This window comes from Boleophthalmus pectinirostris, unplaced genomic scaffold (assembly GCF_026225935.1).
Source record: "Boleophthalmus pectinirostris isolate CB_2022bp ecotype Guang Dong unplaced genomic scaffold, ASM2622593v1 HiC_scaffold_4, whole genome shotgun sequence".
In the NCBI taxonomy this organism is placed as follows: Eukaryota; Metazoa; Chordata; class Actinopteri; order Gobiiformes; family Gobiidae; genus Boleophthalmus; species Boleophthalmus pectinirostris.
The window spans coordinates 19899115-19926063 of record NW_026571353.1 but is presented as its reverse complement, the minus strand read 5'-3'; the positions used below and the strand labels follow the sequence as shown (position 1 = coordinate 19926063).

At 39.7% G+C, this 26949-nt stretch overlaps 1 protein-coding gene across 1 annotated transcript in view; it reads left to right on the top strand.

The window, feature by feature from the left end:
• fam172a (family with sequence similarity 172 member A) overlaps nt 1-23808 on the top strand; it is a 115364-nt gene extending 91556 nt beyond the window's left edge. Inside the window, exon 11 of the mRNA XM_020917606.2 lies at nt 21438-23808. Within this exon, the coding sequence (XP_020773265.1) occupies nt 21438-21598 (161 nt within the window). The 3' untranslated portion in view covers nt 21599-23808. The remainder of the gene's footprint in view (nt 1-21437) is intronic.
• Nucleotides 23809-26949: the final 3141 nt, after the last annotated feature.

The window sequence follows — 26949 nt, the reverse complement described above, 5'->3', positions numbered from 1 at the left end:
GAAATCAACTGTTGGAGGCACACAAGCAGTCATTACAGTGACACCGCCTGGCCTGGCTCAACCTGGGGCCGCTCAATAAGCTATTATAACCATGCAAATTGTGCTCAAATCAAGAGAGCTGACATATTGGTGTTATATTTCTGTGCAGCCACCATGTTATGCATCATGATTGGGAGCGGGGCACAATATAAATTGTGTTCTTTGTTTTGTAGTTTGTGGATAGCACTTTTTCTTAGAAGAATTTATATATATATATATATATATATATATATATATTATATATATACATACACACACACACACACACACACACACACACACACATATATATATATATATATATATATATATATATATATATATATATATATATATATTAGGGGTGTCAAATTATCGCGTTAATTGCGATTAATTAATTACAGTCATATTTAGCGCGTTATGTTTTTTAATCGCGTTAATCTCATTTTTAATCTCTAACTTTAGTGTTTCTGTATGTGAGTTTCTTTATTATAAAACCTGTTTTTATGTGTTGTTGGGACAACAACAACACACACACACACAAAACACATTTATACATTTTTTTATTTCGGTAATTCCACTCATTGCCGGAAAGCCACACAAAACGCGCGCAGTAACAGCGATGTAAACGTCATGTTCACGTCGGCGGCGTCAGTCGCACAATGGACGAGGTCGAAGAGCCAGTAGAACAGAGGCAGCAGCGCACAGGTAAAAACACATCGTCTCCCGACGTGAAATATAAAAGAAAATAACAAATATAATATCGCCTGAAAACAACCTGCATAGGCTCATGATGTCTGCACTACTGTCCTATAGTGACCTGCCACATGAGGGGACACGCACACAAACACACACACAAACACACACAAACACACACCTTCATCATCGTCATTAACCTGAGAACGCGCGGACCACGTTTCCTTCCGTAGTTACTGCGCGGACACCGACGTGCTCCCGTGAGCCGCGTGTGGACCGTGTTTTCTCGCGTACGCGGCGTAAACCGCGCTTCCTCCTGTGCGCCTCTAAACCAGAACTAACACCAAGACTAAAACCGGGACTAACCCAGTCCAGGACTAAACCAGGACTAAACCAGAACTAAACCAGAACTAAAACCAGAACTAAAACCAGGTCTAAACCAGGACTAAACCAGAAAACCAGAACTAAACCAGAACTAAAACCAGAACTAAAACCAGGTCTAAACCAGGACTAAACCAGAAACTAAAACCAGAACTAAAACCAGAACTAAAACCAGAACTAAAACCAGGTCTAAACCAGGTCTAAACCAGGACTAAACCAGAACTAACACCAGAACTAAACCAGGTCTAAACCAGGACTAAACCACAACTAACACCAGGACTAAAACCAGTGATTTCATATATAAAGCATTTCTCTATCAATAATATTTTTAATATGGTTAAGGAAAGACTGGACTTTTTATTGTCTTTAAGTAGACAAAAGTTATTATGTTCAGATTTCCTCGTCTTTGCTACTTTACAACAAACAGTTTCTTATTCATGGAGACTTGGGCTCAACAGCCAAATTGGAGAGATTTGTTAAACAATAAATGACTTTATAAAGTCACTTTTTTAAATCTATATTAGTCTTTTGATCTGCCACAATGAATTTAAATGAAAATACCTCAAATTGAAGGCTTTTCTCAGCAATTTTTAGGTGAGATTAAAATGAGATTAATTAGATTAATTAATTACAGATCATAATTAATTAATCTCTAAATTTTTTTAATCGCATGACAGCACTATATATATATATATATATATATATATATATATATATACATATATATACATATATATCACACACACATATATATATATATATATATATATATATATATATATATATATATATATATATATATATATATATATATATATATATATATATATATATATACACACACACACACACACACCACATATATATATATATATATTCTCCCTGTCTTTCTCTGTCTGTCCCTCTCCCTCTCTGATAGTGTGATGCACATGCAGGCCAGAGTTTGGATGATGTAATTTGGGCTAAAGGCTGTGTAAACATGTCTATGACCTTGGTTTTAGATTTGTCAATAGGGCTGCGTTGGAGAACAGAGAAGAGGATTGTGTGGGATTGGGAGTGATGAGCCCAGGCTATGATCGCTGGAAGTCTCTTTAGCCCATTCAATGGTACAGTAACCTCATAATACATGAGACTTGTGCTATTACTCTCACAAATTAACTGTGATTACAGTTTGCATTCCTCCTCTCTTAATTTCTGAAATGTTATTATTTGAGCTGCTGCTGTTCATTGATTGCATCTGACCACAAGTACCAGTGTCACCTCCATTTGCGTCATCTTTTTTTTGCTGATTTCTGTGGCAACATTTGATACATGTACACACTGTAATTCACACCTCACACCTCGCTGTTTTGGAATAACTCTGACCCAGTTATCAATTTACTCAAAGTTATATAGTACAAAATACTATATTATATTGTAGCTCACATTAATGGCCCATATTGCCCACAGTTTGATGTCTTGTCTTGTTCTATCATTTATAGAATACAAATCAGATGTGCCTTAAAGGTTGTATAGAGGATTTTCCAAGGAACGAGAAATCCAGCGACTTTGTCCTTTTTCAAATGTTGCGCATGCGTGAAACCACCCCCCCCTCCCCTACAGCTCCCTACGTAGAAACGCCTCCTCCCGCCTCCTCACTACGCCAGAAACAGGTTTGTTTACAGCCGGTGCGCTGCACATGACTTGTAAACAACTAAATACAGTGTTGGTTAGGCAAGACGGAGAAGTGAGGAGCGGGGGGAGCGGGTGCGCGGACATTTCGTTCGCGGACGAGAAGTGAGGAGCAGGGAGAAGAGCGGAGCGGGGAGAGAGGAGAGAGGAGAGGGGAGCGGTGCGCGGAGATTCCGTGCCCGGAGAAGTGAGGAGCAGGGGGAAGAGCGGAACGGGCAGCGGGGACAGGAGCAGGAAAGGGGTGCAGAGAAGGTTGCGCGGAGATTCAGTGCGAATGAACTAGCTACAACACGCAGCAGCAAGCGGACTCTTTCTTTGCCTTGAAAATTACGTTTTCAGACATAGGATATCGCTTTCGTGTCCTGAAAAACGTTTTCATAATAAGCAGAAGTGACCTGTCCAGGAGTAATTTGGCGACCAGTGCGTCAGTCTTTAGACCCTGCGTCTGCTTCAGTTGCGCCATCGCTGGAATGAATCTACAAGAATCACCTTAGTTTGGCTTCGCTGCTTTTCCCCTTGTCTTCTTCTTTCAGCAATCTCAAAAACAGACTTTCTTTTGCGGCTAACTGCTCCTGGATTCTTGTCTGCCATTGCAACAAACTTTGTGCAAACTGCGAGGAAGATATAGGTCAAAAAAAGCCGCTAAGAACTGTTGTGTTGGTGGAGTAAACAGCGTCTGTGCGTCTTGCGTCTGTGGACTGCGTGACAGGTGTACGTAAACCACGTAACGGCAGCGCGCAGGCAAGTCAGTTACGCTAGAAACGTAGGGAGTTTGATTGACAGCCTGTCAGCTAACAGATAACGAGGCAATGTCGTTATCTATTGGCAAATGTTTAGCTGGCCCCACCACGTCCAGAGTTGATGAATTTTTATTCTCTTTATTTTGGTCATCATAATTACAAGGCTACTGCACCTCTATAATGCTATCATTGACAATTTGAAACAAAAAAAAATCCTCCATACAACCTTTAATGTTATAGCAATGGAGCCCAAATGACTGACAGTATCACTAACATTTCTATTTGAAACAGGCATTTTAAAACAAAGTTTGGTGTTCAGTGGTTCACAGATGGGCAGTGATTAATCAGGGAGGTAACTATGAAGAAGTTTGCAATTAGACTGAAAGCTCTGAGGCATGCTAATTGAATCAGAAAATTAGCAACAGCTCTTTACTGGGCTGTAATAGGCTAGCCACTTGCAGCAGGTGCTAGCCCACTCAGCTGTGGAACAAGGTATTTAAGTCACATTAGTAGCAGTAAAATGTGCCTTGATATGGAACAGTTAGATGTTCTGCTTGTACTGACACCAAGAACAATGAACAGGCATTCTCAATGAAAGGACGAAGAAGCAGATCCTATGTCAAGGCTTTGGTTGACAAGTGAGGTTTTGGGCTATAAAAGTCATGTTTGTGAGTCAGAATAAGTATCTATTTTTTAGTTAAAGACAACCATTATAAAGCATCAACTGTTTCGTTGATCATCTGAAAAGTTGTTATTTATGCATTTATTTATTACAAGGACAGATTCTGGCAAAAATTTAGTATTTATCAAGCGATTCATTGATAGATAGAAATATGTGCCTTCCTCTTACAATTGACATTACTTATAACGTTATAACGTATATATACTATATATATATATATATATATATATATATATATATTTATTTATTTATTTTGTTTTTTTAGTTTAGTTTAGTTTAGTTTTGTTTTTTTTTATATGTGACTTCAAGTGTAGCATTTTATCCACAGGTGAGCAGAGGGGCTGAAGGTGGGCATGGGAACAGCGAGTTTGGCTATCACACCAAGCAACTCTGCCAGCTCTCTACATTCAGGGGTGTCCAAACTATGATTTATAGGCCAGATGCAGCTCCCCCATCCATTTATTTGGATGGGGGAGCTTCAGCTTCCTATTAAAATGGGTCAGATTGCTATATTTTTACTTTATAAAACGTTGCCTAAACATGTTTCTTCTCTGTATTTTTCTATAGATGGATATTTATTCTGATCCCCACAGCCTTCCCTGCATCTCAGGCCTAACCAAACATGATCGTCCAATCAGATTCGTAACACATGTAAAATGAAGGAGCTCATTGGTCATCCATGATTTACAAACACAATGACTTTTCTCACACCTTACATTAACAGAGTTTAGTGCTTCTTTCAATGATTCTGCTGAAATGCACAATGTTTTTCAGGCCCTTGTGATATATATTTTTTTCTTTTTCTGTATAGTTCATCTGTATTTGTTTTGATACAGACGGACTATACGTGTCCCTTATTGGCTGAATCCAGCTGTCAATCACACCCATCTGAAAACAAGGAGATTCATCAGTGACCAGAATCACATCTGTGTAAAATGTTGAAGAAGTGTGGATCCCAAGCTCTCAAACACTTTTTGATTTACTTTTTTTGACAAGCAGTCTATGGCCATCCTCTTTATATATTTATCATTTTATTACTCTGTCTGAAGAAAAAAGATTTGGACACCCCTGGTTGATTGAATGTATGAAAAAAGAACATTAATGCAAAAACAACAACCAAATCGATGGTTTGTCGAGCCACTAGATGTATGTGTTAGGGTTATAGTTGGCATAATATTCTTTGTTGGCCTCAGCTGCCACCATGCCCTCATTGCTTCCTTCTTGAGAAATTCATTACTCAGGAGTTACAATTATAAGGTTTGGGTCTTATACACAGAAGTGTGTGCCATTGTTAATTCATGTTTTATAGACTATATTTAAATATCTTAATAGCCGGTAATACTAATAATACCCACTCAATTATTTTCAATGACCGGTGAACGAGGATGGGGCTGGTAATAACAGCACAAAATACATAAAACTCTTAACAACAGTTTAAAAAAATTGTCTTGTTTGCAGTCTACCCGGTAAATTTGCAGTACAGACTCATAGATATGGTGGTAGTCTATAAAAAGAAGTTTTAAAAAGCCTGTTTTTGGACCCAACATGGTGGTTGGAGACCCCTGACTTAAACAGTGCTGGTAATTAAGTGCTATAGTTGGCTGCTTAAAAGCAAAAAAGTGTAACTCAATTATGATTGGTACTATTTCACAACAGCACACAAGTCAGTGTGTTAAATTTTAGACTGGAAATCACATGTTATATTCAGACAGTATAAAAGCTATAGTGTTTAGTTTGCCCTTTGTCTGCATTCTGATGTAATCTTCCTTCACCTGTACATGTGTATAGATGGTGACATGGTGCTTGGTTCTGTATGTGGTGATCTGAGGGATGCTGCAGACTATATGAGAGGCCTCTCACACTAGGGATGACCCTGTTGGATTGCCCTGGCCCCTTTAAGTACTGCACTCTGATGCAATCCACTGTAAATACATTAAACCACGCTGCAGTGGAGGAAGCTGCTTATTCGTGTCTATGTCTCGGTTAATTTTTTATTTTTTTGTCTTCCCTCCTACTCCCTCATTCTTTTTGGTTTGTTTTATTGTATTTCTTTCTTCTTTTTATGTTGTTATCTCAAACTGTATTTAGGTACATTAATCAAAGCCAATCTTGTGCTTCTTAGCTTTACTAGCCACCACCCTCTTTGCTCTCGCCGCACCCCTAATACCCCTCACCTCGACTGGCCATAAGTCCTGCACTGGGGTCAGCGGGAGTGCCAAAGGTGTGATGAGTGACGTGGCACTCTGGCTGACCCCTGGCAGCTTGGCAGGGCTGCCTCCCTAATGAGATTAGCTGAGTAATGCCGACTCTGTGTCTGTTGCTCCTGCCGCCCGCCCGGCCCGGCCCACCCCGGGGCCTTTTATTTAGCCAGCAGCAGAAAGGGTGTGCCAGCATTTCAGGTCGAGGGCAGGACAGGACCCATAAGCCCAGTGCCTCCCTTTTCCATTTCCCCAGGCGCATCTATCTCAACTACACACATTGTGCCTCTGATTGCAATTTCACTTGCAATGTCTTTCCTTTTGTGTCAAGTTCCATTCTTTATGTTTTCCCCAACACTCTTACTGTACAAGGTGTTAGTCCTACTTTAGTTTAACATAAGACTTGGGTTCGAATATAGGCCCAGAGACAGTGTGTGGCTGGCTTTAATGGTTGCTGTTTATTAAATGCAAATCTGTTCTCTCTATGTCAACTTGGTAGGTATTTTTATGATAGACTTTTTCTTTGCACACATAACACACGCATGACACACGCAATGAGCTCTATGTAAAGTAATCATACAGATATTAACAAAGGTAAAGGAGCTGACGCCCCCTTGGTCTCTTAGTCCATTAGCTCCCATGTAACTGACAGTTATTGCCCTCAGAGCTGTAAGTAGGCTGAAGTGCCAGTTTAACAGCCCTTACATTACTCCCAGTGACAAAGCTGTGATGGGAAGGTGTGGCATAGACACAGGTGTGCCCCCCTCAGCTCCTGGGTCAGTTTCACTCTGGACTGTGTGACAGCTCCACAGGGCCCAGGTGTTTTGCTCTGTACATGTGATGGCACTCTAACACCTGCTGCCAAGGCCCCGGGCCACAGACGGGTTCAAGTTCCACCCAAACAAACATGCTGTATCAATCGCTTATTAGACATGTGCGTGTGTGTGTGCTAAAAGGGCAAATGTGTATGTGGAATCTCAGCTTGTACTGTTCTGATCATTTACACTGGAGTTGTGTTATAGAGTAGGCTTTGTGCTGTCAGACAGTCCGATCCCTCTTCACCTTGCGATTGCACTCCATCACAGTGGTTCTGACATTATGTGTCCCTGCTCATCTGCGGTCACAGGAGAACAAGTGGACAATGTACCATCTTCAACCAAGAACATTACTGCGCGAGGTGAATTAGCCTTAACCCTCACAGTTTATCGGCACTTTTCACATCAGAATACACTCTCAAAAACTCATCCTCTTTTCCTCATTATCTCCTTCAGACCAGGTAAAATAGATTTGCACATGCCACGTATCCTAATGCTGATATGGACCTTTAGACAACACAAAGGACATGGTCTTGAATAAAGTGGATTTCTATGTGGATTTAGCGGCATCCATGTTAATCTCCAATGAGCAGCATAATCATAATAGCCATGCTGCTGGACGCACAAGAGCCTTAATTAACAGGAGACCTTGCCCATTAAGGACAGGTCAAGGGAACACTACTCACACCTTATTCTTTCTAGTCTTTTCTCTGCTTCTACTAGTCCAAGGTTCCTCTCAGTTAAATACATGTTTTCCTTTTATTAACCTATAATGCAATATATTAGAAAAGGTTACGTATGACATCATAACATTGTAGAATCACTATGGTATAAAACTGAGCTCGAGGATTTGAATTCAATTTTAGAATTTGCAATTTAACTGTCAGATTGCAGATTTGTTGACCTGGTTTATGCTTATGGTTTATGTAAATGGGTCTATCCACAGAAAGAAGACAATACATTTTTGAAACTAGCTTCAGAAAATGACTGTACTGTTCAAATCAGAAGATGTGACTGATGGCACTTAAAGAGGATTTAATAAAGATTTAAGATTAATATGGCAAGTTTGTGGAGCCATTTAAGATCATTATTTGGTGTGAGAGATCCATGCTCATTATAGATTTCTTAATAATTCAACATCTATTATTCATTTTATCTTTACTGCTGTGAATTGGTAGTAACAACAACTTACACATCTACTACTGCTACTCAAATGCAACCATGTGTAAAAATGTAGTATAGTGATGGGATTTGGTGGTCGATTCAGAAATAAAATATCAAAGGATGAAACCTCTGGCTCAGATGTGGGAGGGAGGGGTAATTGAGGTAGTGACAGATAAATACAGTATAGGAGGATTGTGTTGTGCATAGTGTGAGATAGAGGAGCAGAGAAAGGAGCATCCACAGGGAGAGGGGCTGCAGTCTCCCTCTGGATGGCTTATTGTACCATGGCACAGTGCACTCCCTGATGGGACACTGCACATGGAGCACACTGTAGGCTGCACAGAGAAGAAGCACTCAGCTGCACGGGAACATACACGAGAAGAAGAGAAGACACACAGAGCACAGAAAACCCTCTTTCCCCAGAGACTACCAGCAAATTTTCTGCAAGCATTAACACTATGTAGACGGATCACTGAAGAAGAGGAAGGAACCAAATAAATCAAATCAAAATAATTTCATTTGTCTCCGAGGGGCCATTTAATATCATGGATAATGCAAATTGAGACGCTGGTCAGTATGGATGAGGTGTTTATTTTATAGATTTCTGACCTACAGTATAAAACTGACTAGCCAAACATAGACCCTTTAACATGGTGGAAATTCAGTTCTTCATACATTCAGTATATAGTGTTAAATAAACTTGGGATTCGGTATACTGGTATCAGTCCAGTATTGAACATTTAGCTAATATTTGGAACCAATATTTTATTCTGCACTTCACCAAACTTTATGTGCCCATGTGTCATTCCCAGTTTGCCCTTAGTGCATTTATCTTTTTGAACAGACTCGGAGTAAAAATGGAAATAGAAGAGCAATTGGGCCAAAAATATAGCTGTGCTTACATAATCATGCAACAATTATTTCATATCACTCCTTAAAATAAGAACTTTCCTATCACTTAACATAGATTTATGGTCCTTGTTATGGATTTTAAAAGCTTAAACGACCTATATAATGCTAAATTGTCTCATGTGAGCTTTTAGTCATGTTAGAATGTTGTTACCTCCTCAAAAACTGAAGTAGCATTTTGTTTTATTTAGACGTTTGTGTAATCTTTTATTATTAGTCAGTGTACATCTCCAAAGCTCTGTTCAGCCATGAGATGTCATAAAGTGGGTGTTTTCAAATTTCAAATGGCTACCTTTCACATCTTATTAAGTAGAGCTTGGACATTCCAGGGCAGAACTTATCCAAATTATTCTAATGTGGTGTATGGAGTGTAAAAACACAGTGGAGCATTTCCTCTATTACCACTTGACATCACAAAGTGGATCCTCTCTTAAACAGAAAAAAACTCTATGTGTTTTCTATTTGAAAGAGGAACTCAGCCTAAATATGTAGGGTTGTGTGTTAAACATGTGTGAGTGAAACAAAACACAAGTCGAGGTATGTTTTTGAAGAGTAAACAAAATTACAACAGAAAATAGCATAATATGAGCCCTTTAGTTTGAGTATTTTGATATTGGTTGGCTCAAAAAATCCATATAAACCATTCCTAAAATTAATAGCATACAAAATTTACATACAGTCTTATGATTAACATTATACAAGTCAGTCTGACATTAGTGGCCCTATGTGGCCAATTGTCCTACAGTAAAAAGCTGTATATGACCAACATTTTTGAATGCTGTTCTATTTGTATTTAGAGCTGTTAAGACAGTGAGGTTAGGAAAGGTTTACTGCTCTGCTATAGCCCCTGGGGAGTCTGTATAGTTGAACACCAGTGCAAAATCCCCCTTCTGTTTAACTGAGGGATGCCTGGGACAGACATGAGGGGGGCTTCTATAAAAAGAGAAATCATATCACTTAGTCGCTGAGTGAAGATAAAGACACTTTTGAACTAGGCGTTATAAATTATATATTGTAAATAGAGCACTATGAGACCTCTGCAGTTTAAATTATGACACAGGCAAGTTTATCTCCTCTACTGCCTCCCCTCACACTCCGTTTCACCTTCTCAGATTTTCACTTTTTCACATTGCAGTCATACTTGGTCAGATTTTAATTATTGAAAATATGATGTTACATGTAGAAGTATGTATGTTTTTGTGACTTTCTTGTATTATGCATTATGTTCTGTGCGTTTTTTGGTGGAATTGATCACACTGTTGCCACGTTTGTGTCCTCAGCATTGCTTTTCTTTTTGCTACGTTTTTTCCATGGATAGAGAGGATAATTATTCTCTTTCTGGCTCAGATAGTGTGATAAAAAATGCATACAGCCGGGACTCAAATGAACTTATCAAAAGGTTAACTCTTCCTCACGGTTGATTGTAGATTTCCATCGGTAACAGTGGCAGCAGAAGACCTGTTTTACCTGTGGTCCAAAGCTTTGTGTTAAAGTTTTCTTCTTATTTTTCTGACTTGTTTGTATCTGTCAAGCAATTTCAGTCTCATCTTACTGTTTCTTAGCCAGTCACCTCTCAGTTGTCCCTTAAAATGTATGTTCCGAATAGGTAACATGCTGTCTCTTTTGGCTTTTATTGACCCATTGGAGTATTGTTGCCCTTCTCTGTAACTGCTGAAGTGAGCCTTGTCATTTTGAAAAATAATCGTATAATTGTATTAACCCACTCTACATGATCCAGGGTCTTTTACTTAGCTATTTTGTCCATTAAAATCCTATTCCTAATATGGAACCTGGGTCCAAATTTGCTCCTGTTATCGTTAGCATCGCAAGCTTCATTTGAGTGCAGCCGGATGCTATGGGTGACATCACAGTCGCATAGTCCACTTCTTTATACAGTCTATAGTTGCAACCAAATGAAGCTCAGTGAGGCTAGCGGTTATAGTGGCTAATCTGCATCCAGGGACCATATTTGGAAATCCGAGCAGGAAACCAAAGAGCCAATCAGGAACAAGGCTGTTGAAGGTGATCGCATCGCTGGTTTGGAAGGAGGCAGGTGCTTACAATGGCACTGTAAATGAAACCTGTTGCTAATGCTAGCGGGCGCAATTCAGGGAATATAGGTTCCAGATTGGTATGTTATTAATATTCATATCTTAATTTAGAGACAGAATATTGAAATAAACCCCAGGATCATGTAGAGCGAGTTAATATGAACATTTTAAGACCAAAATGATGAGGTTCACAACGGTAGTTACAGAGATATGCGACATTTTCAAGTCAAGTCACTTCCTATTTCTAACGAGGTGGCTGTCACGATAATTATGTCCATTTACACTAGTATATACCATCAACTCCCATAAAACACAGATACATACTTTCTCTTCATGGCCATTTTTCCCACCGTTATCCAGAACTATTAGCCATGTCAGCCTCTCTCCCTCTTTCACTCTGTTTAAATGCACAGAGAAGTCAGGGAGCGCTAAACAACCAAATTCTATTCATATTTGCCCCAGAACCTGTCAGACCACTCTAATTTAGCATTAGCACCAAAACTTTATAGCTATAACTGCTAATAAAAGTGGCTATCATACACCCTGTATATTTCGGTCTCCTCCAGCAGAAATACGGTTGCGGTTTATCAGTATGCAGACAGTACGTTAACTTAATCTTCCAAATGTTTGTTTTTGCCCTCCATCCTGTGTATGTGTCTTAAACGTGCATAACTCTCACTTGAAACACACTTGAAGTTAATACACACTCAGGCGCATGTAGAAACAGTGGTGCCTGGGAAAGTGATAGCGTTAGAAAAGAAGCTCTGGAGATTGACTTATCTGTGTAGATGTCATTGAGGGGCGCCTGTGCTCTCCCTCTGCTTCCCTCTCTCATTTTTCTCTTTCTTTCTCTGCTCTGTCTCTCTCCCCTCTCACTCGTTCCCACTTGCTCTCTCAAATCATGCTTGCCTCCAGTGGTATTCAGACAGTCCAAGGACAAAGTGGAGATATGCTGGGAGCAATGGACAGTCCGTAGTGTGTTTGTATGTGCGCCTCACTGTGATGTTGACTCTTTGAAGATGTTCTCCCCTTGTCCTGACAGATCGCAGTCTCGTCGCTCTCTATTTAACCTCCTGATGCTACATCTGACACACTCTCACACACACACAAATACACACACATACTTTTAGCCCCACCCAGACACTGTTACGAACACAAAGTAAAATTTAAGATTCTCCTGGAGTGCTGGGCTCAGCCCGCTGGTGCAGAGGTCATGCTCCTGTGTTTAAGGACTGTTACATGTACTTGAGATGATATGTCTTGACTTGTCAAGGTGACTGCCATGTTGTTTAGTGGTCTATTTCCATAATCATTGGAAATATGTGTATTTTTTTATTCACATGAATCAGTAGTCCCAACAAGCCACAGGTCTCTGTTATTAAGTCATGCGATGTGTTAATGTGGCCTTGGCTTGTTGGACTAAACCATAGTGAAGGAGATGGCCTCAGGGTGTGTGACCCTGAAACAGACACACACTCCAAGATACACAAACCCAGCAGGGCTGACCTCCTCCTCTGTCCCAAACATGCACATGAAATCTGCTTGTGTTCTGCTCTGTCAGATAAACAGGGGAAATCCTCTTTGTCTTGCCCTGTCCATCACAGCCTTCTCTCTGTCCAGGCACACGCGGGCAGAACCTACTGTGACCTCAGGTCCAAATGTCTAACTGTTACAGCCATACACACAGGCGTCTCCAGTCCAGTTCCCTTGACGCAGACACACACGCACACACACGCAGACTTACACATAGACACATACACAGACAGGAAGTTTAAGGAGAGGCTGGTGTCACTTTGCTTCTCTCAGAACACCTCAGGTCTGATCCCCTCTTGACCAGGCCATTTCCTCCTGCTCCGTCTCTCCGTAAACAGTGCATTGTGAAGGCTCACAGTCTAATAACATCAGTCATGTTTGATGTGAGCTACAAAGACTGACTCACACATTTCTTAGTGTAAGCTTTCTTGATTACAGGGTTTGTCCAAAGACATGGTGGAAGCATGTTAACCTGTCACTTTCCTTCGTCATTACTCACTTTGTGCTTTTAAAAACTACAACATGGACACATTTACCAACACCTATCTCCCATAAAGATGGTTGGCCACTGATCTTGTTGAGTGTGTGTCAACTCCATTAGCACATTCCCCGATAGGAGCAGAGCCCTCTTATCTGTGGCCACCCATTAATTACACTTTGTTCCCTTAAGTGATCTATTTCAAACCTGGCCCGCCCTCAGCACCCACTCCTCCATCACCACCTCTGGCCTGGCTCTCCCCCACCTGACCTTTACTCTACTGTCCTCTTCCCAACACACTCTAAGTGCCTCTCAATGTATGCCATAACAAGGTCATATGACAAGTAGCTCATCAAATACGTGAAATTTACTACAGCATTTGAAAATGAAGAAGAAAATGAATGTTCAGTCCGCACATATATATTGTAAAGTGGAGTACTGTATGACTATAGTCCCTTTTTGAATTGTACTTGTGCAACTACATTATGTTATTCATACATATACACATCTGATGACAGAAGAAAGCTTTTGCATAATGTGTTGGTGACCATTGTAGTCAGTGTGTGTAAAAAGAGTCTTTTAGTGTTTATTCTGATGTGAACACTGCTCTTAAATAACTCTTGTCCCCAGCTCTTTCTCATCTTCTTTCATGAGTAGGCATCTGCATTTATGTCTGCTTTTCATGTGCTGCATTGTTTTGACCATGTCCATGTGCGAGTGACACACAGATGTTGAAATGTGCAAAATGACTTGATAGACTTCTTCTTGGTCTATGTGAATGTGATGATCACTGTATTGATCATTATGTGCCCGTGTTCCTCACCACCACTGTCTGTGGGCTGTTGGCCTGTACCCCTCGCCCCAGCATCATGTGTGTAGTATGTGCTTGTGCCAATGCAGGCACATATACATATATATGCATGAAGCAGTGGCTCCAATGGACTAATGGACAGTTTTTGTGAGGGCCTCTCTTTTCATCCACACTGCTTTTGAGACACATTGTGCCTGGGCATAGAAACAGAAGCTCTCCATTGGCCCTCAATAGGGCAAAAACAAAACCGTGTCAGGCGAGCTAGCAGCCCCCAAGTGTTTGCCATTTAAGCTCTGACCAATGGTGATGCAGCATTAACAAAAGGCCTGGACATTGAAGGAGGCCCGCACTGTTTACAGTGCTAATGTCTGGGTGGCAACAGACCCCTCCACACATACATACACCCAGGTCACTCCATCTGTCTTTCAGTTGGGCCCCTGTCATATATTCTTATATATTTCAAGTATATTAATGTGTGGATTATAATGGTTCAGTTCAAGACAGTAACGCCAATATTTATTCTATCTCTCTTCTGATAGTTTTATTTTAAGTGTCTTATTTCACAGTTTCTTAATTCAATGTTATAAACACAGTGGGCTTTAATACATTGTAACATTGCATAGATGTAGATGTGTTTTAATACAGTAGGCACAGGGTCTCCGGCACTCACGTCTCTGTGGTTTAAGTAGAAAATGGTGAAACAACAGACACGTAGAGGTCCTGATGCAGACAAGGGCATCATGTCGGAGCGTTGAATTTTCACTGATGAACAGAGGGGAGTGTGACACTAGTATCAAATAGCCAGCGCTGTCCTTGCACCAGGGTTATCTTGTAAATACTCCGCTCCAAGTCTATAAAGGCGAGGGTCCTTTATGGCGGCCAAGGCCACTCATTCACGTTAAAATAAAAAGCACTCAGGGTAGTCTCGGTGTCTAGGTGGAGAGGCTGCAAATGGGGAAGGATAGATGAAGGGGGCAAGAGTGCTATGGTGTCCTTTGTGTAGAGCACTTGTAGTTGCAAGTTTTTCTCTTCTTGGATTTATTACATTTAATTTAAAACAGCTAATTCAAATACCTGCTTTAAGTGGACTATTTTTCTTGTGTTTATAGAAATATTAAATCCAAAAAGCTACTCCTGTAGCTACTGATTCAGGTCCCACGTCTCTAGAAGTGTAATAAGTGACTGTTATTTGTTGGATAACCATTCACAATAATAAGCACCATAATTAAAAGCTGTGGAAAGGTACCACATATTTTCAGAATGTTTGGAATCAAGATGGGGCACTTATGAGTGGTCTGTTTTTTTATTTATTTATTTTTTTGTTAATTAATTTGAAACCATCAGCTTTTATACAGCCATGTGACTGGTTCTATTTTATGCATTCATTAAAAATACTTACTTTAAACACTTCAGATGACTTTGTGTAAAAATTGTGCTATTTAAATCAATTTGCCTTGCCTTACTTTTGTGACACAAAAAATGCAAACCCACTTTCAGTTTTGCATAAATCAGGGCTCCACCCAAATGACTGTGTAGTTCAGGGACACAACATGAATCGGCAAGGTCTTCTCGTATCGGCTGGTTTAAAAAACACAACCCACTATGGCTTTGTTTCACAGTAACATAACTTCTTATATAAGTCATCGCTCCAGTGTGTTTCAGTAGTTTGATATTTCTTGGCTCTGATTGTCACCTGGCTGCCCTCACCTGTGTTCAAATGTGTGGGGGACAGTGGTGGACAAGGAGACTGGAGTCCAATTTAATTAATGTTTTGACATCTCCATGTTTGGTTGCTACAGACAGAGTTGCTGTTGGCAGTTTGGCTGAGTTCCTGTCACTTGATTGGCTCTCCCTGACCCTGTCTCCAGTGGCAACGTGTCTTGCCCTCCTCCAACCGTCAACCACCAGGGATAAAATGACATTGTTGACCTTTGCGCATGTCGGTGCGAACCAGATGACAACACACATATAACTGACTTCCATATGGATAGGCAACACAATGAGAAGTGTTCCAGCCGGCGCACAAAGATACACAAAACGCCAGGGATCATCTAATATCGGAGAGAGGCAGGCGGAAATCCGATCGTCTGACAACCAGGATACAGATAGCGATTCCCCGCCGTAGATCCATGCACAAGATAGTTTCCACAAAAACAGCAGTCTAGTTAAGGTTACACCAGCCAGGACCCACAATGCACTGCCCCACATCAAGATAAAACTAAAGCTTAGGTTTCCGTCCCGCTAAAATCGATAAGAAGACATGCTACCTGATAGATTTTTGATGAAAACTTTGACAAGAGGAAATTAGAAAATGTTTACATCCACAAGCAATAATATCATGCATATTAGCTCTGAGATGTAGTCTGTTTTTGCACTGATCACATTCTGATGATATCGCTTTTTCAAAATTGAAGCTCATTAAATGTTTAACCCAAATGTCACTATATTTGATTAAGCACTCGCGTCATTGTTTCATGTAATTCCATTTGCACTAAAAGTATCATAATTGTACACTTTCTTGCCTTGGAGTCCTCTTAAAAATTTGAGCATGTATTTGTGTTATAAATGAAGTGAAGAAATATGCCCCTCTCACATCAGTATAATTATGAAAACGCAAAAGAAGAGTTTGATTCAAGTAAAATAGGCCATTTGTACACAAGCAATTAACTGGTGAGGCTTTAAATAATGTAGCCCAGATGGAAGCTAATTATAGACAGCATGCTTTGATTTAAGCTTTCTGTCGGAGTATCACTCGAGGCTTCACTTTGGCGGTACAGTCACCTATCGTTTGTTTGGAAATTTGTGACAATCAGAGGTGATTACCATTTGTAACACCATGTCGTGTTTGGTGCACAGGGAAGAAAGCATGGCCCATAGCTATGCAGGATTTTCCATGTTTCCTTTGTCTTCAAACTCTGCTGCTCCTTTGATAAAACAACTACAGTGGTGCAGCTGGGGGACATTTTGAGTTTGTTTTTGCATACACTTGTGTTACCTGCTCTGGTGGGAAGTAACTTGATACTTTTACTCAGGTATCTCATGGTAAAAAGTGTTAATTTTCTTGGATTTGAAGTTGAACATTTTCACCAGTATTTTATCTAAACAGAAGCCTCTTTTGACCTTGTTGGCAAAGGGAAGATAAGTGTTGCAGTAATTTAATATCCATTGTGGTGTATTGTAGAGATGTGAAAAGATATTGACTTAATGAAATTTTACTTTTTTATTTAAGATTTTTGCTTTAATAAGAAATTATTGCAGTCTCCCCTTTGTGGGACATATCAAGGTTTTCTTATAATAACAGTCACTGTCAAAAAGTGTTTATACCCTTAGAAGTTGTGATGCTAATAGTGAATAATAATACTTTGTACATTTGTTTTGCCTTCGATATATTGTTTTATTGTAAACATTCTTTAGCCTAAGTACATATTTAGACTTGTTTGATTCACAAGGGAAATTATTTGGACACATAGCTCACACTTGACTATATATTATTCTATTAAAAAGCAAAAATATGAATAGTAATAATACATTCAAATAAGTGTCGAATAAGGCACACTGACTACGTGTACAGACTTCTTTTTACCTTTACTCATAAGCTTTCAAAAACTATTGAAATGTACATCATCTCAAACAGCCCAATTAGCTTGAAAGGCGCTCCAGTGGCTATGACGGAGAGGCACAGGATCAAATGGTCTGGACCCTGTCACATGATGAGGCGCTGTGCAGACAGACTACACACAGTGGTCAAGCACAGGCCAGAGGTGAGGGGCAGGACAGCCACAGAAGGGGAGCTTTCACTACTCATCCTGCTACTTTCCACTGATATATTACTATCGACATGTGTGCACGTGCCAGCTATTACAGGCCCCTTTGCTTTAATTGTTCACCGTTAACCACACTATTAGTATGATTTTATTTTTTTATATTTATTATTTCCCAGGACAATATTCAGTGTTATGGAGCTTACAATAATAATATTATTGCAATAAATCTGAAACATAATTCTGTTATAGTTGATTGCATTAATGAAATTACAGTGATTGCATTAAAATTAACACAGGATAATTTACAAGAAATACACACACACAATAGGCCTTGAGTGCTTGCTTTATTTAAAATTCTAATGGATCACAATTACCAAAAGTGCACTGTAAAAAATGCATTAAAGTTAAGTTGCTCTAAACAAGTACAATTACTGCTGACCTTGGTAGTAAAGAGAAGTAAGATAAAAACTAAATAGATAGGGGTTATGGTGTTGGCACTGTATGTAGTAGTATAGTAATGTTGGTTTGTAGTAGACATAGCTGGAGTACTGTAATCAGTGATCAGTTTTACTTTGTGGTATTATAGTCAGAGTAAAAATGTACTTTTAGCAGGTGTGATAGTGTTGTCAGTAGCATAGCACTACCTCTTACCTTAAATCAGATCTGTTTTCATTTGTATTTTATGTACACTTATGTTAGTTGATTAGTTAGTCGATGTGCTATAGGAATGAAATGCACATTGACCATTAGTTAAGTATCACTTTGCTTGACTTAACTTCAGTTTGAGTAATATTATACAGTAACAGTACTTAATAATATAAACATAGAATTTACGTTTGTTTTAGTCCATTTAGCTAAACTGTGGATAAAGTAGTACTCATGGCCTGTTAATGGTTTCACTTTACACGCAAGACGGAGCCAGAAGTCACCCCATCGATCGTAGCATCTTTTAAAGATATTACTTTGATTTGTGGCACAGCTGAGGTAATGCTCTCTCGCCCTTTCTCTTTTCGCCTTTAGTGCCTAGTGAAACCTGGTCATTGGATCTTCTCCCTCTAAATCAGCGCTCTTAGCTTTGACAACCTCCATTAGGTTCAGCACACTTTGGCTATTAACGGGTGGGGAGGACGTATGGCTGTTAAGGGCCTGTTTAGAGGGAGAGTGCAAGCAGTGTATGAGTGTGAATGTATGTAAGGGGGGAATAACGCCTTTTACTTTTTTTTTACGCAAAAGCATCCACAGCACAGAGATAGGCGGAGCTTCACATCCGAGTCATTGCAGGGCCACAGACTCATTTACATATTGGCACAGAGACGCCCCCCTGGTGACCCCGAACCGCGATGGGAGATGGGATAGTGGGGTGGAGAGAGCGGAGAGAGGCTGGCGGCACTCCGGAGAAGTTCACCGCCAGTTCAGGGTGAACAGCGGAGCACTGCAGCATTGATCGCTTTCTGCAAGAGAGAGAAAAACAGGGCAAGAAAATACAAGTAAAAAAACTTAAGTGAGAGTCTGATGAGGTGAAAGGGAAGGGAGAGTATATGAAGGAGGAGGAGGTGGAAAAAGGATCAGCACCGCCTCAAATTGGATATAAATGATAGATTAGAGGTCTGAGAGGGCTGTGTCTTTGTTTCCCAAGAAAGGGTGTTATGTTGAGCTTGACACAGGTAGCACGGTTACCAGGAGTGCAGGGTTATTGACTCCTGTGATTGCCAGGCCAGTAAATTTGACCCAAGGCGCATAGGAGAAGTCTATTGGCTTTATAGCGTCAAGAAAAAGGGCCCTTATCTTCCCATGATCGAAATCCGTCCTTACATACATACATGTACACACAAATGACACGCACACAAACACAAACATGGCTCTACACACATCGACCAAAAAAGCAACATTAGCCACAATCCTCCACTGAAACACACTATCTCCATTAATGCGCTCAGGCAGGGGTCAATCTAATAAACATAGGGTCAGTTCGCTGGTCAGCCGAGGCCCGACTATGGCAGCAGACCCTCTAAGGTGCTTCCTAATTGTATCCCTGTGGCCTTCTAGTCTATCTTTTTATAGCCAGCACCACATACGCCGAAGGGAGAGAGAGAGAAAAGGAGGAAGGAAGGAAAATCCACTGAATAAAAGTCTGGGTCTAGTTCTAAAAGGCCCTATGGTAAAGGTCATGTTTTATTTAGTAGCAGTGTCTATCAAAATGCACTAAAATGTACTGTTGATCATGCTAAATTGGTTATTTTAATACTTTATTTAATGCTTTATAAATATCTGTGTACAATTTCTCCTACTTGAAAACAAAAGTCAGATTACTACTTGTGACAGACCCATGCCCACATAAATAGACATTTCTGTCAGGGAGGGCATCAGGTATAAAAGTGAAAACCAATATGCCAAATCAGTACAGATGTTGTGAGATTGCTGCTGTGGCCTCAGATAGTAGAATCCAAAAGGACAGGTGAATAACTTTATCTGCTATAAATGCTGTCCAAATCACAAGCTGTAACAACATGGTATGGCTCCGAGGATTTTATCTGGTATATGGTTTGCGTATCCTTCTATTGGTACAGCTCTATCTTAAACTCCTATCTTGTATCAGCCCTGCAACACTTTTAGAAAGCATGAAGGTTTCTTGGTTTGGCTTCTTTACTGGTCTTGCCAAGTGTCTGAGATGATAGCCAAAGCTAAAGACGTTATCTGTTAGCATTTTACAGATTGGTTATGGTGCATGGACAAGCTCTAGCCCCAAGCATCCTTATCAAAAACTGTCCAATGACTGGCAAGGTGTTCAGTGGCACAGTGGTTAGCTGGCACCATGGGTGAACATAAAAACGGTCTTTGAGTGTGCAACCTATCCAACCAAAGCGCTGCCCAGTGATACGCTAACCTCTGATGCACAGGAACCTGAGGAGAATGTACCAGATTTCAAGCTCCTATGTGACCCCAACTTGGGAACAAGCTAACCCGGAGGAGGTCACAGGGAAACCTAGCACTCCTGCCTCCTGTGTACCACTGTCAGACCACCTGATACGCCCGCCCGCCCGCTGCAGCCTCTCCCCAGCTCTGTCTTCACTTTCCTCAATCAGCCCTTTAGAATGAATGACTACCGCTCGACTGGTTTTGCTTAGGGAGCCTATTGTGCATAACTCTGGTTTTGTTCGAAGCTCTGAAATGGAAAGACGGCCATGCGTTGGTGTTAATTTTCAGGTATCCGCTTGGATAACATATTAAAGTCTTCCCATTGGGCTGATGGGTCAGAGGCCCTGATGGCTCTCATGATTCCTGTGGTTTGCATGGTGCAGTGTAAAACCTCAAGGGATGCTCTGTAGTACACAAAAGCAAAATGTAGTTAATTCTATGCTACAGTTTCCAAGATTTCAGCTCTCAAGTGTTGAATGAGAATCATGTATAGCACTAGCAGTAATGGCAGTAATGGCAGTAATGGTGATATTATTATTAGAAGGATTGTTCAATAAATTCTATCTATTTAGTCTTGCTAACATTGTGTTTTTGTGGTTGTGTTCCATAGGCACAGAGAAGCACGAGTTGACTTCTTGGAACAGTTTTGACTCCATCTTTCGCTTCTTCAATGAGCTCCTAGAGGCGCAGGAGTACGAAGAGGCACAGGAGACCTCCAACATAGTTACCACACGCAGCGGATCTCACAAAAGCAAACACCAGGATTTATAGAAGATCAACAACAATGGACTGGGAGGGCTTGGTATTGGATTAAGATTTAACAAAGAAATACACCTTACATTTCTATGCTTTCCTATAACCTCTCTATTTTCCATGAATGTCGCCCTGACTCCAAGCACATTATATGTTGCTGATGTGAGAGCAAAGAGTACATCATGTATAAATCACAATAACGTTTTGCATTACTTCTAGATGAGTGCTACTGTCAAAGCAATATGAACCTGAAGTGTTAGTGCTTCCCGTGGGCTGTGGCCTAGCTGCGTCTGTGGACCGGCGCAGCAGAGATTAAGGCTGACAGGCGCTGTGCCCTGTGCGCGGGCTGCTCCTCTAATTGTCCTGACATCACACTGAACTGAGCTAATGGCCTCCATGCCCTCCGTCTCAAATACTCCCACCATCCTCCTGGTCCTAACGCCTGGTCCTAACGCCTGGTCCTCAAGGAGATCTGTTGATGCTGATGCGTTCTGTTCCCATATCAACACCCAACAAATTTTAGTTTTTACTACTTTTGCAAATACACCATTATCATATTTCAAGGGCATCTGACTTATTAAACACAATTTAATTTAAAAAGGTTGTTTGTTTTTTAATCAAAATTTTTCCAACATTATTTTATTGTTTTAATTATTCTGATGCATCTTTGTATATTTTAAAATCCTATTCTAAGGTGTACAAAATCAATGTCCTTATCTTCACAAATGGTTCATATAGTACTGCTATGAAAGGATCTGTTTTCTACTGCCTAAAGATCACAAAAACAAATTTATAATATAATTTTTTTTTGTTTTTTTTTTGTCAAGTGATGTTTTACCACACCACTATTTATACTTTTTACTTAATCTCCTCAATTTGTGATTTTATAACTTTCTTATATGACAAAATAAGATGAAAAGTGTGTGTGTGTGTGTGTGTTTTTGTTTTTTTTTATTCACATATGCAAACTTCAAATGCAATTCTTTCACAAGGTAATCCCATACACCTATGATTTATTTTACTGTCCTATTTTAAAGTATAGAATGTGAATGTCCATCTTTCTTGGATTGATAATATATGTATTTCTTCAATTTGCTCTCTGTGTTATTGATGTGTGGGGATTATTGAATGTGATGAAACAAATAAAACAAGCCCGTCCTGTGCTGAATCTGAAAACATCACAAGCATGAAGCATATTTAAAATCACTTAAAGTCAAGCATCAAAATAGCTATGAGAGATATCTCATTTTTACAGGAGCCAGAAGTCAGCTCACAGCCCTCATAAATCCCCTTATATCGCCTTACACATGTCAGGAAATCCAAGATCTCTATATTATTCTAAGCCTGAGTGATATTTCCTTAGATGCTGTATAAGTATAACATATCTATTCTCCCCTTCTTTTCTTTCATTTAGACCTGACAAAGTAAAGCTCAGCTCATAGTCTGACTTTGTGACACAAACACACTTTTTCCACCAAGCAGTTTAATGAAACACTCAAGGCTAAATAGACTATATTTCATGACATTTGTAAATCTCCAACTGGATAGTAAATCTTGTGATACCTAAGACACATTCTCAAATATGTATGCACTTCAAATAGTTCCTTGTTTAACTTTTTCCACTGCGTGCCTGTGCCTCTGCTGCCCACTGTGTGTATGGTTTAAGGCTTTTGTGGATTATCTTTCCGCTGTAATGAGACAACTGTGGCTGATGGTTGTGGGCCTAATTTCCTTTTAATTTGATTCGGATCTCTCCAGGTTTGAGCAAAGACAGTAGCTTATTATTTGATTTGATGAGTTTTGTTTGTAGATACCATTGCTCATCTTTCAGCTTTTTAGCTATGAACCTGCGATCGGTTCATTTTTCCTGCTGTAATTTGTATATTGTTGCCTTAGGAATAAACAACACACAGCTCACTGTTTTTAATAATAACCAGCAAGCCATATGTGAGTGGAATTAAAGATGTAAGAGCAACCAAAATCTGAAGCACAAAAGAGCTGAAGATGTTTCATTGGTAGATGCTTTATATGATGCACTAAATTAAAAAAAGAAAAAAAAGGGAAAAAAAGAAAGGCTTTTTTTAGCATTAGACATTATATATCAGATTTGGTTATGTGCAAATATTTCCATAGATTTTTGTTATTTTTTAAATGAAAGATTTGTTTGAAAGCCTTCTAATGCTGTCTTTTAGTTTGCTCAAACTATTAAAGAACTTGGAAACCTGAAACTGAGTTTTGCCTATTAAACTACATGGTTTAATTATGAAATACATTTTAAGAGATATGCTTTGCTTTTTGATAGACAAGTGAAACAAGAAAGATGTTTTATAAGGGCCATGAAAGTCCTACTCCCGTTGAAAGTTTGAAAGATTCTACCTTATCAATAAAATATATTATAATGAACTGAAACCTGCAGATACAGGTTTTCTTATTTAGAGGATATTGCAAGAAAATTTGAATAGCGAAAACAACCAATCAAAAGCTCTAACTTATATTTTGATCATTAATTTTGCGAGGGTACGCACCCATCCATTACGCAAAGGTTTTACTGCACCGTTTGTATTCACGTGCTCAAAATGATCAGGTCATTAAACGCCCCCTCAATAAATCTTTAGAAATCTTCACCAACAACTTCTAAACAACAAGTGCAACCATCCGAGTCCTCCTTGCTCTGTGTCAGGCTGCTGATTAAAAGAGCTATTCACGTGAACAGGCGCACAGCAAGCGACCAAAATCCACTTAAAGGCCTAGAAAACAGTCCAACTTAACTTAAACGGTCCACCCAATGTAGTTAAAAGTTTTATGGAGCATTTTGTTGAAACTTAGGCAGTTTATATTAATGTGTTTTCTCATTTGAGTAACGAGCACAACAAGAAAGCAGGACCTCGCGCGTTCTAGGATTGGATGATTGATTTCACTCACATGGCTTCATTTTGAAATATTGTTGACGCAGTTTTGCGTATCAACTCACTAATTCCTTACGTGTCTTCGTTGGTGGAGCTTTTGGCAAAATCTGGCACGCTGGGGGTGGGCGGGATTCCAGCTGTAATATCAAATGATTTATTCTGGTAGGGAGGGTAGAATGGGTTTGACATGTATAAAGTAGTTAGAGGAACACACTGATATTTTAATTTTTTCCTAAAGAGGATCGTCGTCACGCTTGCTTGCACCGGCGCGCTCTGATACGCACCAAAAGATGAACTCTCCCCAATAGAAACAGGCACTAAGCAAAGTTGGAATGTCACCCTTCTGACAGCCCCTTCACGCGCACGCACACTACTCCAGAGGATCACTGTCAGATCTCTATTTGCATAATTATATGCTCAGCTAAGAAGAGAAAACTCACCCCCAAATTTTACGGGTCAGCTAACTGCAACAATCAATGTTTTAACGGGTGTAACTAAGAAACTTAGAGAGAAGAAATTATGCCGGGAACTCTCTTGTTCCATGAGTTCATTATTGGCGCAACTGCTTAAAACTATATATTCTCAAAGTTAGAAAAAAAATATTAGCACCCTACCCCCACTAAAACTCGTTCCCTTTTCTTTTTTCGTTGAGCAAATACTTTCATCTGGCCCCATTGACTGAGGCAGAATGTGCGCTTTAAGCTCATGGTGTATTCAACATTGTATCCCTTCTTTATTTGCTCGCCTCCTTTTTCCTCTGCCTCGGCTTCTTACTCAGGGCTCCAAGTCTTTAATATGAGAGGCCCTTATACCACAGCATATAACTCGCTGGTTAGGCATCATTACATATTCATTGACTTTCGGAGAAAGCCATTTATTCCAATGGCAAAAACTCCTCTTCAATCTCCCTTTCCCTAATAAGGATCCACAAACACTTTGTGTCCAAAGCACCACATTTGGGAAATAGTCTTTGCATGGCGAAAACTGGTGCAAAGATGCAAGGGGTCTCAGGTGGAGTGGACCTGGGCTGATATAGAATCGCATGGCTGTATGTTTTTAAATGTAACACTCCAATGACCATAAAAGCAAATCTGTCTTCAAACAAAAGAATGTGTGTTGTGATAAATACAAGTTTTTCTTGTCCAAAACAAGGGTCCATGACCCACCACCTGTGTCCCGTAGAAAAATATAGGCTATGACTCCGTATGCAGATGAAACGCCAGCAAAAACGCAACTCCCCAGGTTCTAATAAAAAGAGAAGAGCTTGTGGTGAAGTGAAAAATGCCTTTGGAGACCACAATTACCTCAAAACACAGACCCAAGTCCCTGTAGGAATATGCCTATAATATGACTATTACCAGAACAAGCTTTGAGTTTCCCCGTCGCTGTCTAATACTTTTAAGTAGCCACTACATCAGCAGTATGGCCCTAATATGTTAGTGTATGTGTGTTCTTCGTGGCATATATAATAGTTGGATTGTGGGACAGCTGTTGGCAGAGCCGTTTTACGGTGTTCAGTCCATTTGGCTTTAATAGCAGCTTTCAGGCGGAGCGCTACTCTATCCCCTCACCGCCCCCTCAATTACACCTCCTCTGATACCGCGCTGGCCCGAGACTCCCGCAGTAAAACACAGCCTCTGAAACGCAATACATTTGAAGAATGGACTCTGACTTTTAAGATTCCGAAGCTACGCTCTCTGATGATTCGGGGAAGTGAAGAAGGCAAGGGCACAAAACGAAGGGCTAAAGTGACTAAAATGTTTTTAAACTGTGTTGGGTATGGGCTAAGGCCTCTAAGCTCAGGCCTCTTCGATAAAAACTCTTATTTATAGCACAGTCTATTTCCAAATCTCTTTCCAAAGTTTGTAGCCTAATATGACAGAAAAAGACAAATGAATGACAGATTTTCACTACAATTTTTGTTTTCCTTACATGCAAAATAATTTAGTTAATTAGGCTATGGGAACTACTTATTTCTTTTTAAGTTTCATTCATTTGGGGTTTAGAATTTTAGAATTTTTGCAAACTTTTAGGCCATTCTTTATATCATCAAGAAATATATGATTTGATTAGGCCACCTAAATTAAAATATTTGTTACTGTAGGCCGCAATTTATGTATTTATTAATTTATTTCACTTACCTTTAGAAAGTGTTTAAATGTAGCCTATATTTAAAAATATATATATTTTAATATAGGCCTCGGTGAGCTTTGACATTAAACATAAATGTAGTAAACAGTTGGACTGTAATTAAAACTAATATTTTTATTATTGTCACGATTGTTAATAATTGCCTTGAATAATGATCCTTACTGCGCGATTCAAAATTATATAACAACGCAATTTTATTGTTAAATGTTTTTTGTTTTTTTTTTGTTAAATAATTTACCCTAATAAGTATATGAGTTACATGTTATTTACTTTACTCCATATTGTGCTGTTTTCTTGGCACAATATGGAGTC